At 40.6% G+C, this 17,352-nt stretch overlaps 1 protein-coding gene across 1 annotated transcript in view; it reads left to right on the plus strand.

Moving 5' to 3' along the window:
• The first annotated feature begins 594 nt into the window (after nt 1-594).
• The window catches only part of LOC113197473 (alpha-N-acetylgalactosaminide alpha-2,6-sialyltransferase 3), a 518,158-nt gene continuing 501,400 nt past the window's right edge, over nt 595-17,352 (plus strand). The window contains exon 1 of the mRNA XM_026409812.2: nt 595-700. Within this exon, the coding sequence (XP_026265597.1) occupies nt 683-700 (18 nt within the window). The 5' untranslated portion in view covers nt 595-682. The remainder of the gene's footprint in view (nt 701-17,352) is intronic.

Here is a 17,352-nt window from a genome sequence, read left to right on the forward strand (position 1 = left end):
TTCTTTCACTGATAGATATTTGTGCTCCCTGATCAACAGAGAATATTTTTACAAATAATTTTACGTAAGCCCATCACAAGAGTCTTGCAAAGTGAAGCCTCCGTTCTTTAAGAGCCCAGGGAAAACTTGCCTTGCTACTTCGAAGAATCCTTTGATGCGCCCAAAGCCTTGCAGAAGGGCGATGCCAAACCCGTTTAACTTTTTCAAAAAAGTGTGAAATGTCTGTTAGGAGTTCTCTGATGTGTGAGGGGGGACCGAACCGAGAAGAAAAGGCCGCTTTCTCTTCCCAGCGGGACCCACATCCCTGCCTGCTGCAGAGAAGAATTTGCAGACATTGATCCACACAGAACATTTACGCGGGGGAAGAAAAAAAAGAAGAAGAAGAAGAAAAGAGGTAGCAGGCACCCAGGGCTGCGGCCGCCGGCGCCGGCGCCCGGGACGGCACGTGACCCGGGGGCGGGGCTGCGCGGGCCGCGGGCCAGTGGACGGGGCCGGGGGCGGGGCCGCGGCGCGGGGGGCGGGGCCTGGGGCCGCGCAGCTCGCGCCGGGGTCCCCTTATTTGGATCTGCGGGAATGTGGGCTGGAGTGGTCCTGCCACGGTACCAGTCTCCAGCCCGCCGTCGGGACTGCCCCTGACCCAGGCGCGCCCGCTGCTCGGTGGCAGGAGGGCCGGCGGAGCGCCATGGCCTGCATCCTGAAGGTAACGACTCGGATCTGTGGCTCGGACGCGTGGTTGGCCAGCCCCTGGCTGCTAAGAGGCACCGAGTCAGCCGCGGTCCCACCGCATCCTCATCTCAGTTGTCTTTTCCTGGCGTTGATTTTCTTTTTGTTCCTTTGGCAAATGCATATGGAGGGAGATTCTGAAACATGCAGCTGGCACAGCTTCTTTCCCCACCATTCCTGCCTGCTCGCGCCTGCATTGAAGGAGCTGCAGACTGTTGGCTCCAGGGGAGAGCAGGGTTGTGTGCCGAATAAAGGGGATGGCAGAGAGAGGAAGGGGTGCTCCCGCGAATCCCCGCAGCTCTGTTGAGCCCGAGGCCTTTCGGGGGGCCACCGACCGAAGAGGAGTGCCTGGGCGTGGGTTGTTGCTAGTGAGGGGCTTCGCGTTTGGAATGGGGGGGAGGGAGAGCAAGGGAGTATTTGATCGTGTGAAGACAAAAACTTCTGGGTTTACAGGTAGTCTCTGAGGAATGAGTTTTCTGTGAAATCTGCTCTCCCTATGTGACATTAGCTCTACTTTGGAAAAGTTCATAGGAAGATATGTTCATCGGAAGAGGACCTTGGGCTTCTGTAGGTTCATGAATTTGAAGGGACGAAATGATTTTACAACCTATCAAAGTTCACCCAACCACCTCTTTTTGGTTGAGTTCCTTTCTCCAAGTCTAAGTTCTTCACCTGTACTGAGTATCTATCTGGGTTCACAGCCTTGTGGCTTCAGGTGATGTGGGGGCTCCCTTAAGAAGAACTTTCTCTCCATCCCCTGGAAGTGCCCCTCCCTTCCCCACTCCTTGCCCCATTTGCTGCTCACTTCTATTTCTACATATGCCTAACCTGACTGCATACTTGAAACATTCACAACGTGAAGGTTTCCTTGACCTTGACTGGAGAAATGTGAAAGCCTGTTTGTTCCCAGCTTGAGGAAGCTGTGTGTGAAAAACAAACCACACCAAAAGACAATTTTTTTGGGTTTTGTTGTGTTGTTGTGAAATAGCTTTTTGTTTTGTTTTGTTTTTCTGTAGGATGGTTTGAATCACCTACTGCTCTTCTACCTGAATCATCTTCCAACATGGCTTGGTGTTAATGATGCAATTAAGAAAGTAACCTAGTAGAGTTTGTGTCCCTTTCTTGGAAGTAAAGGAGATCAAACATTTCCTGTGACTTTTCTGAACTTCCTCTGTTTGTTTCAGAACATATTCTGGGACATAACAAATGGTAGTGAAATCATGAGGAAATAGTATGTGTTATAATACAGGATCTTTATTTATTTATTTATTTATTTTTTTCATGCAATGAGCAGGAGGGAGTTTATTGAAGAGGATCCTAATTCAGCGCGCTGAGGCTCAAGGCTCACTCAGGAAGGGAGAGCGGCCCAGAGCCAATACAGGATCTTTAACCTCAAGACTCTAAGAAATGAATATGAGTAATTTCTACTACTTTTTTATGCTATTCACTGTGGAATAAATTGAGGGACATAACATTTATTGCCCCTTTTGTATCTTGTGTGCGTAATTCTGTACATAGGTTTTTTTTTTTTTGAGCAGATTGCTGGGGATGGAACCCAGGGCTTCACACATGCTAGGCTAGGCATGTACTCTACCATAGAGCTACACTCCCAAATCTTTCCAAATATCTTTAATGCTTATCCCATGTTACATATGAGTATAATCTAACCTTTCACTTCTTGCGCCTCATGTTGACCTATATTAAGGCATATCTGATTTTATTTATCTTTCCTCAAAACTAATCTGGGATGCTAATACTGCAAAGAGCAAAAACTTTGGATGCACAAAGACATTAGTGTGCAACTTATATGACCCTGGACAAGTTAGTGAAATGGCTGTGAATCTGTTTTCTCAACAGAAGATCAAACTACTAGCACCTATTAGTGGGGATGAAATAAATTAGGATAGGAAAAATACTTTGTAGCACAAGTATTTAATATTTGCCAGTTTTTCTTGATATATAATAATAACAAATGTAATTAGTACCATATCCTTAGAGTGTTTCATATAACTCTTATTCTTACATAGAAAGCCTGAAGAGGTACATATCATTGTTTTCAACTCCATTTTATAGATCAGGGAGCTGAGGGTCCTAAGTTTAAGAGATGTGCCTAGGGTCACACAGGGTTAAAGACAGAGTGAACTTGGATTTAGACGCAGGAAAGTCTGCCAACTTTCCTTTTACTTTAAAGCCGTTCCCTTTACTTTCCCAGATGACTTTCTAAGATGCCGTAATACCATTTAGTCCTTGCTGCCTTTCTGTTTGATGGACTAGATGGTCTGTGATGGGCCTTTACCCCTTGTTGTCTTTGAAGGCTACACATAGTAGAGTGGTGAGAACAAGTTTCCAGAGACCTGCGTTCGGGGCAAGCGTGGCTTCATGCTATGTTTGTAGACAGTCATTTTCAACTTGGAGCCTTCCATTTCCCCAAGTTGTAGAGTATGTACAATTATAATAATTTCTAAAAAGGGTTATAGTAAAATAAAATGTTTTTATTTTATTTTTTGCTATGAAACATTTTCTTCTATATTCCGGCCCTAGACAGATGTTGGTATCTGCGAGGGAGGGAGAGGAAAGACTCTCTTAGCTTCTTTGCCTGAGCCTGATAATCAAACTGACAAAACAGGAGAAAAGCATACAATTTTCATTTGATATTAATATTTTTATGTGTGCAGAGACGTCTTCACATGTATAAGAAATGAAGACTCAAAGAAAGTGATAGGCTGAGAGCTTATACACCATTTTAACAAAAACTAATGAACTGTGGAGATGTGAAGAGACAAAGGTAAAAGGGGGTTTGGGGCTAGAGGTGGTAAATTTTAGGGAAGAGGTTGGGGAAACTAATGGAAAATAAGTTTTTCTTATTGTAAGTTTGTACAGATTTATCTTAGTGTTGACCTTCCACCTTTGATGATAAAAAAGTTCTTCTCTTCCTTATATAGAGAAAATACCTTTGTCATGGGAACTTATATGCCCTTCTTTTAGGTAGAGGGAGACATTAGAGGACTGTTCTTACATCTGCTTTTTCTCAGTTGCCTTCCGCTCAAAATAATCAGTATTCCAAAGCAGCATATATTGGAGTGGCATGTCCTAATTCCCTTCATATTACAAGATATATAAGCCATTGACCCCATTTTCAAGTGGCTTACCATATAGTAAGGGAGATGGAAAAGCAAATGATTGCTTATGTTATAATGTGAAGAACAAAATAGCATCAGTTTCTGGAAGCATAATAGAAGATAGAGGAGGAGAGCAGCGAATGCTGTTAGGGAGGTCGTCAAGACAGGCTTCATACTGATGATATTGGAGCTGAATAGGATTTATTGCAATGGAGCTTTTGTTTTAAAAATAACTTTAGAGGTGATGTCAATTTTATTCTGTGGGTGAAGATTTTAATTTTCTCAAAAAATTATCGGAGTAGATTTTACTGTTCACTTTTCCATATAAGAAAACCAAGATATAGAGATATCTATGGAAGTATAATTTTGCCTATACAATGGTGACTCAAAAAATGCTTATCTTACCTGTAATCCCAGTGGGGCAGGAGGCTGAGGCAGGAAGATCGTAAGTTCAAAGCCAGCCTCAGCAAAAGCGAGGCACTAAACAACTCAGTGAGACTCTGTTTCTAAATAAAATACAAAATAAGGCTGAGGATGTGGCTCAGTGGTCGAGTGCCCCTGAGTTCAATCCCCAGTACTCCCCCCACAAAAAAAAAATGCTAATCTCTTACTAGCTGAGAGGAGAAGTTCATGTTTGGTGGCTAATGTTGCTCTTTTAAGGAATGGAACTGTTCTTCAAGGCATTGTGCACACCCAGGACCCATTCTGTCCATGCACAGGGCTTGTTCTCATAACAGAGTGGTGGTCTCCTCAATTATTTAATTGTGGGGTCCAAATTCGCTCCACATCACATGGGCCTTCAAGCCAAAAATATGTGGGTTTTAATTATGTCTTCACCTCTTTTTACCACTTATTAATTATAGAACCAGAGCAGGGTTTTTTTTTTTTGTTTGTTTGTTTTGTTTTTATTGAGAATGGGTTATTGTAGGAGTTAAGTGAGGTGATCGGTATACTCATTATCCTGAATACACAAAAACAAAACAACTCCAAATCTCAATAGGTTTATTTCTTGCCATACTCTTCTGGTAACTCTGTCACAGAGTGAACAAGCAACACAAGGATTGGTGTCTTTAGACAAATTAGTCATTTGTCTTTCTTCTAAGTTGTAGATGTTTATAATTTTATGTGATTAAAACTGCATATATTGTGGTCTTTTATGATTTCTACATTTGGTCAGCAAGTACTTTTTGAGCACCGTATCTTGTACAGTTTCTATATTTAACAAACATTTGATGAATTGTATTGAATTTTTATTTGCTACTGAAGTGAACATTGAGTGGATATGTGGGTACAAAGTACTTGTGAATTATTTCTGCCTTAAAGAAGATTACAGTTTTGCCAGGTTGATGAGGATTATGAAGATGAGGCAGACAGAACATGGTACAGTTGGTGCATGACTGACCTCCTGTTATCTTTTCTCTAGTCATGTGTCCTTGACTATTTATCGTGATTGATAGGAAATTGGATGAGTTGTGATCTCAAGTTATGAACTTAGTGTCTTCTCATTTACTTGTTTTCCTCTTGCCCCAGATCTAATCCTCCACCATATTGCATCAATTCTGACTCAGGAAAGTCTTTCAGATCTGCCCTTTACTCTGCATCTTTATTCCCTTTGCCTTGGTCTGTCTTTTGAAGTAGGCTCTTTTCTTGAGGCTCTTCACGGTTCCGCCCATCTTCCTTATCACTTTCAGAGTATTGTGTAAAATGCAGTACCAACTAAGCATTTTTTTTTTGTATTAAATGCTGATTTTGCCTCCCCAACCCCTGAGTGATAAACTTGTTTAGCATCCTTCAAATTCCTTTAGAGTCTGTCCCCTGCCCATGTATCTGGCCTTACCACTTATTGATCCAGACACATATTTAAGTGTCTAGATGTATTTCTTCCCTTCACACAGCTCTTTGCTTTTGTAGTGTAGCATAGGAACTGGGAGCCTGGGCTCAGGATAGACCAGTGTGTTCTACCAATAAGCTCTCTAAGTCTCAATATGCTTATCTATGAAATGGGAGCAAAACTGGTGGCTACAGGAAATAAGAGTTAATTTCTATAGAGGAGAACCTGATGTATATTAAGTCCTTGATAACTGTGAGCTACAGATATTGTATATCTGTTTTCTTTGCAGAAAATTACCTCTGTTATCAGTTTCCACCACTGACAAACATTCTACTCATCTTTCAGCTCCTAGTTCAATATTCCATATGCAGTCAAGCCTTCCCCTGATTAGCAGGCTTCCTCTGTGCTCCTGTGGTGTTAGCTCTTATCTCTGAGGCAGTGGATATTATCTGTACTGTCCATGAACTGTTTGCATATTCACACTCTTTTGATTATAAACACATAGGGGTAGGAGACTTCTTTAGGTCAATCAGACTTATTGGGAAAGCAAATAATTCAACTAATAATTAAAAGTATACAAACTACTGGTACACCAGTGGTGGGGGAGTATAAGGATGGGTTGTAATAGTTGCTCAGTTGAGTCTCAAATGAGAAGAAGCCTTGTCTTATCCAACTTAGTATCCCTAAGAACTAGCCTGGCTCTCAGTAAATGATTGATCTCTAAATGTTTGTTTAATATATTAATGGAGTTAATTTTTTTTGAAACTCCAATGACAAACATGAGCCTGAACTAACTTTAATAGACAGCTAAATTCTTCATGGATATAGCATGGATTTTTTTTTAACCTTAAGAGATGATAGCAATTTAGAGTTTATCAATTAGTTTGCTCCTTAAATTCCTTCTCAGTGTGTTTCTTGTAGGTCTATTATCTCTCCTTGGAGCCAATTTAAAATTTGGTGGGAGGGATGAGAGAACTGGACGGGATGGAAGAAAGATTGGAAGTATAGGAATGGCATAACTTTTCTCATGATCATTTATTCCTAGATTAGTAAAAACATACAATCAACCCCCCCCCAAAACAAAACAACAACAACAACAACAACAACAAAAAAAAAAACAAATAAAAAAGCAAACACTCATGACCATACAGGAGTATGGTTTTGCTAACTATGAGGTCTCAGAGCATTTGAAAGCCATATGGCTTCCCTGAGCCTGGAACATCACACAGACTTTGCAGGTACACAGATTGAACTCTGAAACTTCTGGGACAACTCCAGCAAGTAGATAAGACAAAGACAAAGCGTCCTGTCTAACACATCAGTGATGACATTTCTTACCTGTGCTCAAGATGTCTGAAGTCTCAGTAGCTGCCTGGTCTAATTTCCAGTCTTTTGTTGACTGAACAGATGCTGTTGCCATGAACATGAGTGCACTTTGGGGAGTAAGTGACTGTAAAAGTAGTGCTTTGGCTGAGTTGATAACTACAGAAGCTGTAGTTGTGATTTATGAAACAGTTAGAATGCTCAGGCTTGGTCTTGTACTAAGGAAACTTATTACAAATGAAGATACCGAGGTTTAGGAAAACTTAAGTAACTTGTCAGACGTCCTGTAAGTGGTGGGGATGAGCTCAATTGACTTTCTGTGGTCACACTGAGTGTCTTCTCCCTTCATTGTCAGTGAAGTGAAAGCTTGGAGGGCCTTTGAGTTTATTTCACCATCTTCCATCCCCGGCAGTTCTCAGTCTAGACAGCTTCCTAACAACCGCCTGGCAGGGGCCACTTTTTGCTATGTTGGTTTTTATTTGTTCCTTCCTCTGAGTTTCCTTTGTGACAAGGGGAACTAGAGGGGCCAGAGAGACTAGGGCATGAGAAGGTTTTAATTCTGTGTCTAACACTGAATAATAGCCCCTTGACTCTGGGCAAGTCACGTGAATGCCCTGCCTGAAGAACCCACATGTGCTATCAATTTGGAAGCATGCATTTGGAAGCATGCATGGAGGCGAGGGAAGGGGAGGGAGGGAGGGGGCTGTACAGAGTAGGAGTTAACTCAGGACCCCTCCAGGGCTCCGGAAAAGGCCTTAGCACTTTTGTAGTTATAACTTTCTATTCATTTTCTCAAAGAGACTCACAAATTGTGTTAACTTCAGGTTCTTCTGCCCCTGAGGTAGTGTTGACCAAAAGAAAGAGTGCTTGAGTGTATATTTTGCAGATCAGGATGTGCTTGTACACATATGAAGGAAAAATGGCCCATTATTATTATTAGTATTAATAATGATAACAGCTGGAATCAAGAAAACCTATATTGGGGACTAGTGGGGGAAAGAAGGGGTTTAGGTCAAAAGAGAATAGGGGAAGCCCAGGAATGACTTCCAAACTCATGAAATCTCCTCTGAGCAAAGTTATGAAATCTCTTCAGGAGGAAAATTTCTATCATTTATCCAAATTTAAGGCACACATGCCTGAGGCCTGGGAGTTGGATGAGTTCATTTTTTTCTTTTTTCTTTTTTGTTTTTGTTTTGTGGCTTTAGGGAAAAGTGGTAGAAGGCATTTCTTTAATTGAAGAGAGTAGATTTACAAGTACTACCAGGATCCTATTACCAAAACCTGCAGTTAGCTCTTGGTTATTAAAAGGCTCATTATTCGGGTTATGGATTATCCAGACCCATTCTCCAGCCACTCTGATGTACACCTTTTATGTATTTTACTGCCAATTAGCACCTCCACCTAAGCTGGAAAAGGAAGAGGTGTTAAGCTTCAAATTGGTTAATTCCTTTCCTTGTTAGCAGCTCTGTAAAGGTTTGTCAGCAGGAACATGGTCCAGGTGAAGGGATTATCAGTGCTTTTACTATTGCTGTCTCTCTCAGTTCAAGAACTGAGAGTGGGCTCTGGTTTTGATTTTAAATAGACTTAGAGTGGCTAAGTCAGAGACCTTGACCCAAAATCTCAGGAGATTTCAATAAACAGCAGCCTGGGGGTAGGTAACATTTTTTGAGAGATCCTTTGTCCCACACTCCATATCTCCAGCCACTTTTTAATTTCCTGTGAGATGTGGAAGGGTGGGGGCCTATAACATCTGGTCCTTGGGTGAGTCCAGAAGTTAACTCTAAAAGAGAGTAATGGAGGACCAGTAAAAGGGGCCCCTGTCCTAGGGTCATTCTGGTATTTGTGTAAAAACTGTGTCTCTGTGTGTGTACAGTAAATATAAATATACATCCACATTCATAGTCTCATTTCTTATTATTTACTCAAATTTAAAAACTGTTGCATGTAAAATCCTTTTCTGGAAAAGACTTCTTTCTAATTCCAAAGACTATTTTGTTTCTTGGTGAATTTCTTAACTGTGCATTCATCAGACATAAAATAAAAACTTCCTTGGTCAGTTGTAAAACCTATGTTTGAATCTTACTCTTAGAAGAGTATTATCACAAAGGAATTGGAAGTAAAATTTGTTCGTCCAGAGGTGGACATGAGTCATGATCTAGAATTAAAAGCCCGTCCTGGAGTTCATCTTAGATTTTAAGAACTGAAATGAGCAAATTACTTTTGATGTGATTCCTCTCCTTGAGGCAAGTGGGAAACACACCTGTGGAGAGCAGGGTTGGGTTACCATTTTTGGTTGGCCTTAACAGTGGCTGGGCTCAAAGAGCAGTGAAAACCTTTCAGTGAAGGGTTGCCCTATCAATCAGGGAAAATTGTATCTGAGAAGAGAGCAACTGTTCTCTAAGCCATCAGCAGTAAAAAGACCAGGAAGTGCAAAGGTCAGAGCTGAACAGATTTTATGTCTGATTCTAGCTTTATGGCAGAGGTGATGATAAGTTTATTTAACGTTATGAAGCAAAGCTAAAAGTCAGAAATCTAATGTAGCACTTATGCAACCATACCTTTTTCTAAGAGCCACATTAAAAAAAAAGCAAAACAAAAAGAAGCATGTAGAATTACTTTAGTAATGTATTTTTTAACCCAACATATCAAAAATGTCTCCATTTGTCCATGTGATCAATCGATAAAAAATTATAATTAAATGTTCATTTCCCCCTTTTCATAAGAAGTCTTCAAAATTTGGTATATCATGTACAATTAAAACATTTCTCAATTCACATGCTAAATTTTTATCAGAAATACTTAATCAGTATTTAGATTTTACTAATTTTAAATGAAAAGGTAGATTCACATATTCACGTTGCTCACACATATTTAAACCTTTTCCAAAGGTTGAGTGCAGCATCAGTTTTTGAATATAAATTCATTAAAATGAAATTAAATAAAAAATGTGGGTCCTTAGTTGTACCAGCTGGGCTTCAATGTTCAGTAGCCACATATGGTTAGCAACTGTTGTATTGAAGAGCATGCCTGCAGGTATTTCTCCTCACCATCAGAAGAGCCTGCCCAACCCAGAGACAATGGGAGTAGTGTGAGGGGATGGGGGAAGGATTGCCACTGGGTTGGGATCAGAAGGGGAGGACACACCTGTTGGTTAAACTCTTGGCAGCCAAAGGAAGGCGACTAATGAGCAAATAATGAGTGCCTGACCCCAGGACGTATTTCAGCTTTTGAGGAGCCCTCGAAATCTCATCTCTAGATGAAGTCCTAGGTTTCTCCATATCCGGATCCCAATTCCCCTATCCCCAGATGTTGTGCAGCTGTGAATTCTCCCTCGGGGTGCTGTAGTGTGGGATGTGTGAGTTGGCTCTTTGGTCTCAGTGTGGTGGTGTGAACTCCTGGAGGCTTTGAGGTTAGTGATGGACTTTATACACTTTTATTGGAGTTGTTTCATTGCTGCAGGAGGGTAGTGCACATATGGGAGCAATTTAGATGTCCAAAATAAACCACATCTTCTTTTAAGTCCACAGACTAAGGTGATTAAAGTTCCTTTGTATATTTTGCTTATTTTTCACCGCTTATTTGTGTGTAAATAAGTTAAACAATATGTTAATAATAGATGCATATCCAGTGGTGACTAGAGTGAATAGGTTTGTAAACTTACAACTCTGTTTTGCTTACACTTTTGCATTGTGTTTCTGTCCTGCTCCGATACTTTTCCAATTTTCCTAGATTGTAGTGTTAGGCTTCTTTCTTTCTTTTCTTTTTTTTCTGTGAGCAAACATTTCATTATAATAATGACAGTGGGTGCCATTTGCCAAGTGTCTTCTTTGTGTCAGGCAGCTTACCACATAGTTTACAGATATTTATTTTCACAACAAACCTTCAGAACAGGCAGTGTTACTTTCACTTGACAGATGAGAAAGCCCAGATTCCTATAGCTTAATAACTTTACTTAAATGAGAGTACTAGACCAGGGTCAGCAAAGTATAGCCCCTGAGGCATATCTGTACATTTAAATGGTTAAGACACACACACACACACACACACACACACACACTGAATAAGATCTCATGACACAGAGCATTATATGAAATTCAAATTTCAGTGTTCTTTATAGTTTTATTGGAACGTAGCTACATTTATTCATTTCCCAGTGCCTATGTCTGCTTCCTGCCGAGGTGACAGAGTGGAGAAGTTAAGACAGGGACCATATGGCCCACAAAGCCAAGGATACTATCTATCTCTTTACAGATGAAGTTTGCCAACCCTGTGCTGAGAGTTAGGGTCAAGGGCCATGCGGATCTCTTATGTATGGCCACCACTATTCCTGGTGCCTAGTACCATGAGTGTTAGGGACATTTACTGAACATAAACCCAGAGATCTTCTCTTGGGGAGGGATACTGGGGATTGAACTCGGGGCACTCAACCACTGAGCCACATTCCCAGCTCATAAACCAAGTATTCTATATGAAGAAGAGACAGAAGCTTAGAGAGGAATAGTAACTCCCCAAAGTCTCATAGTGGAACTGGAATTCAGACCAAATGTCGGTGCTCCTAAGAGATGTGCTGACAACAGCATGTTCTACTTCAACTGCATCAGAAATCCTAAAGGGCTTATTATACTAGAGATTGCCAGGACCTGCTCCCAGAATTTCTCATTCCATTTGTATGGTGTGGGACCCAAGAATTTGCATTTCTAACAGGCCCCTAGGTGATGCTGCTGATGCCCATCTGTGCGCCATACTTTTGGTAGTCCTACCATACGCTCAAGAGATAGTTGTTGAGTTATGGAAGCTCCAAAGCAAGGAATTGAACCCATGCGTCATCCAAAAGAAATTGACTAGAAATTTACATCAGTTTAGAAATTTAAGTCCTACATGTTTCAGTCAACTTTTTAGACAATATAATCATTTGATTTCAAATGATTGTTGTCTTTAAATTGTTCTCTTTAAATTACCAGCTTTCTGATTCTCTGGGGGTTCAGGCCACATGCATATTAAAAAGATTGTGCCCAACAGCAAGGGGCTGGGACAAAAATTAATCCCTCGCCCATAGTGTCACTTGTGCATTTCTGGAAAATCAGTTTATAATGATTTATAAACCAGGGAATTTGGTTCCTGCTGACAGTGTGTCAAGTCTCATTCTGTGCCCCCCGCCCCCATTTCTCTTCTGGCTAACAGTAAAGATTGGGGGTTCAGAAAGCAATCTTTAGTTAACTTGTGTTAGCTTTGGTCATAAAAGTTAATGACCTGATGTTAGAGTTCACTATCTTAATTATTGGCTCAGCCAGTCTCATATTTAAAAAGTCATTATTTAAGGATTAGGAATGGGGAGAGTGAAGACTAAGGAGAGATGATACTTATTTTTTTTCCATGTTGACAATTCAAAGCTTTGTTTGGGATTTTAATAAGTAACAAAGAACATTGGAAGCGTCTGATTTAATCTATTCCTTTAAGCTCCTATTACTGTCAAGAAGGAGAAAGATCTGTAAAGTTTTCCATTTGTTTCTCCTGGTTCTCAATTTCTTACGCCTCCATCTGTTGTGCAGCTCACTTTTCTGATTTTCCCCCTTTATCTCTGGCTTCCATGTCCCTTTCTAATACTGGCATCACAGGGATCATTAATTTGCCTAAAGAGCCATCATCTCAGCCCCAGAGCTGGGAGGCTTGTAGAACTCTGTAAATGGATAGGTAAAGCCTTCTTGCAGAGTCCCAGGAAGCCATTCCATTAAGAGGCAAGAATTCTTTGGGAAATGTGCATCATTTCTATGCCTGGTGTAAAGTCATTGGCCTGATGTTTGTGACAGCCTACAGGTGTCATCTCTCATACCTATACTGTGGCCTGGAGGCTGACTTTACTACTACTTGTGTTTGCTCTGTTATTGCTGACCTTCACCACCCTGTCACCTTCCTTCCTCCCTATTTTTAGGAGGACATTCATTCCCCAGAGGCATCGAGGGCTTGCACCGTGGCTGCTGAAAGGTTGCAGCCTTATTGATTTTTCCTCACATTCTGTCATCTGGGAGTTTGAGAACCTCTCTCACCTACCTCAGTTTATGTCACTTAATTATTTGTTCCTTGGCAGGTTTGAAGTCTGTTTAATTTGGCCATGATACTTAATCTCAGCAGCCTGGTTAATGTCTGGATTTGAGCCAAGATTTCACCATGTGATTTCTAACTTGTTGGTAACTTAAAAGATTTTTTTTTTTTCTTCTGACCCATATTTGACCCAGGATATTAAAGTCTTATTGAAAGAAATGCTATCCAGACCATATACAAGACCTGGATTTCTTTATCAGAACAACTGAAATTTACTATATATTCTTCAAGATATGTAGGTGAACAGGGTCTGTGTTTAAGCCCTCCCCACCGCCAACTTACCTTTAGCAAATAGAGATGTATGAAAAGGAAGTTTATCAGGCACTTAGAATCCACTCACTGTGAGTAAGAGGAGAGGTAGAAAGAATGGAGTTGAAAGACAAGTAGAAAATCTGATTCCTTTTTAAGGGAATTATGGTCTGGTATGAGTGATAGAATACTGATAACATTTGCTGAGTGCTTGTATGTAGTTTGTTGGGGCTTTATAATTGTGCATTAATTCACTTAATCCTTACAAATGTCATAAATTCCTATATAGATGAGGGAATTGAAGCTCAGAATAGGATTGGCTTCCCAGTAAAAGAGTGGCCACAACAGACATTCCCTTCTGCTACTAGTAAAAGACATGCTAGGATTGGAATCCGGGAGTTTGGCTATCATAAAATGCATTTAATAGAGTTTAATTTTAAGGTCATATACAGACAAACCTATTTCCAACTTTTTCACAGTAGCAATAGCTTTAGTTAAAAAATAACATCTAGTTACTATTGTTAAGATATATACATGATCTCCTTTCATAGTCAACAGTCTACTAGATAAGTACTTTTGTCATGTTTATTTTACCTGTGAGAGAACTGAAGCTTAGAGAAAACTCTCAAGTGTTCTGCTCAAGGTTCCATGGTAAGTGAGTTACAACAACAGTTGGGCTGGGTAGCTCATGCCTGTAATCTCAGTGGGTTGAGAGGCTGAGGCAGGAGGATCTCAAGTTCAAAGCCAACCTAAGCAACTTAGCAAGGGCATAAGCAACTTATGAGACCCTGTCTCAAAATTGAAAAAAATAAAAAATAAATAAAAAGGCTGGGGATGTGGCTTAGTGGTAATAAAGCACCCAGGATTTAATCCCTGGTACTGCACAACAATGACAAATCAGATCACACATAGGAAGACTCACCAAGGGCATATCAGACCTGGCAGAATTATTTTCTTTGCAAAGGTGGTTCAAGGTGGTGTAATTTGAACTTGAGCCCATTGTTCTGGATGGGTAGGGCAGTTTTTCTGCTCCAGCTGTCTCCTTGTTCTCCCTGTCATCACTTATCCCCCGACATAATGCCAAGAACAGCCAGAGTCCTTGTTTAAATCTTTTGATTCCTTTCTGTTTCACTTTTGAAAAATCTGAATTCCTCCATCAGGTGCACAGTGCTCGTGACCTTGTTCCCACTTAGTCTTGAGACCTAATTTCCTGGACCTTGGTCCCCTGCTTCTCTTCATTCCACCGGTTCTTGGGCCCTATCAAATTCCTTCCTGTTTTGCTCTCCTGGCTACTGTACTTTGCCCTCCACTTCTTTGCAAAGGTGGTGCAAGGTGGTGTAATTTGAACTTGAGCCTATCTTTTCCCCCACCTTTCAAGCCCCCAAACATAGCTTACTGCCTTTGCTGATTATGCTAATGAAATAGATCTCTTCTTGATACCCCTCTTACACTTCCTTGTTTATTAGTGTTGATAGCATTTTCTTAGCATGTGAATACATGCATATTTGTTTGCCTATCAGCTGTCAAACTTAAAGGGCAGCGTTCATGACTGTGTTGTTCATCACTGTGTGTGTAACATCTAGCACAGTGTAGTCAACAAACAAGGGAATGATAGAATGAATTAATTTCAAGCAAATGAAATATCATATGCAAAGATAAGATGCCATGAAGGAACAAGACATTTTAGGAAAGTGAAAAATTGTGGCTGGCTGGAATTGAGCTGGTTTTGAGAGCTGAAAGAGATGATATAGTTGGGGGCCAGATCTCAAAGGATCATGTGGGTTCTGTGAAGGACTGGAGATTTTGTCCCCTAGCCACGGGGACACACTGATGGTTTTTAAGTAGAACATTAAATCAGTGGAGGTGTTGAGCAGAAGAGAATACTCTATTGTCTTTTCAAGTACTCAGAGTCCTCGGGTTGACTCTGGTCATTGTTCTTTGTATTTTGAAATTACTTATCTCAGTTCCGATTTTATGACAGTGATTACATATAATTTTAAACAGAACGCTGACAATTAAAATGTGTCAAAGATGTAAGTGTGCCTGTTTAAGGAAGAGTTTGGAGTTGTATGTATCAAATTGGGCAAGCCAACATAAAATGAACTTAAACATTTTATACAAGTAACTTATTAGCTATTGTTCAAATTGTTGAATTTTCCATTTAATGAAGGGAAACTTAAGATTCATCATTATTTCTTGTCCTGAGAGTCTATATATGATTAGCAACTGTCTTTGAGCCTTGCCTTGGGAGGACAATGTTATCATCTTTGTAGCAGCTACAGTTTATTGGTCAGCTACTATGGCAGGTGAACCATTATATTATGTGGGCAAAATGTTACAGCATCCCTTTGAGGTATGTATATCCTCATTTTATAAATGTAGAAATTGAGGCTCAGGAAAGCTAAGTAATTCTTCCAAGTAAGTGGCAGTATAGCAAGTTAATCCAGTTTAGATCTATCTGACTCAAAATGCCCTGCTTTTAACCATTTGCTTTTGGAGGGAGGAAATCATACAGAATTATTGAAATGAACTCAACATCAATATATGTTAAAGCAACTTATGGAAATAATTTTGATCTGAGTTAAAACTGAATATTAAAAAATCAAGGAATGTTGTGAATTTTTTTTTTTAACTTGGAGAACTTTCAAGCTAGATTACACTTGGGAAAGTAGTTCTTTTTTTATTATTAGGACATTATAATAATAGATCATATTGGTATTCATTGCACACACACATAATTTAATTTGGTCAATTTCATTCCCAGGACCTTTTCTTTCCTTCCCCGTTTTTTCTCCCTGACTTCATTCCTCTACTCTACTGGTCTTCCAGTAAGGTTGTTTATTTAACACTTAGCTAAATTTGGATCAGTTTCATCAATGACCAGTTACTTGCATATAATCTTGATGGATAGGTATGAGCACCTGTTATGCTCGAATTCAGGATCCCCAAAAGACCACCAGAGACCAAGATCGATGTAAACAGCAAAGAGGTGTTTATTGCGAGCTAGTGGTCTTCCACGTGCACATAGCAACTGGTGATGCTGAGAGGCCCCCCTGAGAGGCCCCGAGCCCAGGGTTTGCAGCAATTTTATACATTGTTTGGAGAAGGCAGGGACCCCCACATACAACATAACATCTCTTAGCAAATCATCACACACCGCGGGGAAATCAAATAACAACTCTAAAACATATTAGCACATTCACTGGCGGGAACAAGTTGGGTAGGGGTGATTGGTTACTACAAGAGGGGGATTCGTTTGAACTGATTGGTTTAAGCCAAGAGGGGTGTACATGCTGAACTACATAGTTTCCCAACACGTGATCAACCACCATAAACCACTGGGAGGGTCATCTGGCATCCCAGGTATTTCCCTGTCTCATGCTGATTGGTGGCTGCTAGGAGGTTGCTATGGGTCCCCACCTAGCCTGACTGAGTCAGGGACACCTGGCTCAGCAGCAGCAGATCTCTCCTGTTATTTGTAGATAAACAACTCAGCAGGGTGGGTATGTGCCTAAGAGTGCTCTGTGGGTCTTTCCAAGGACAAAGGTCATGTCCCTTCCTTGGACAGGCTTTGCTCTGAGGTAGAGGCTGGTTTTTCACACCTTCAAGCTAACTAGTTGGGATGGCTGTGCAACATACATACACTGCCCATTCCCCCAACCCCTAGTTTCTTCTTCTTTGTTCGTGACTCTTGTATTAGTTCTTAGCACAGCACCTAGAAGGAATGTTTTCAAAGTACGGATTAGATTATCTCATTCTCTCTCTTCAGTGGTCAATGTCTTTCCTTTTCATTTGAAATAAATTATATTCTTTTTATCATGACTCCACAGGCCCACATGACATCCCTCCCAATCTCCTCTAAAGCACTCAACTTCTCATTATCTTTGGTCTCATTATTTTGGGTTCTTTTCAGGTCTTGAATCTAAAACATGACATTTGTGGAAAACAGTGGGCACTTCTGTTTGGCTGGAGCTTAGTCTGGACTCTAGGGAGAGGTGGGGTAGACTG

This window comes from Urocitellus parryii, chromosome 11, assembly GCF_045843805.1.
Source record: "Urocitellus parryii isolate mUroPar1 chromosome 11, mUroPar1.hap1, whole genome shotgun sequence".
In the NCBI taxonomy this organism is placed as follows: Eukaryota; Metazoa; Chordata; class Mammalia; order Rodentia; family Sciuridae; genus Urocitellus; species Urocitellus parryii.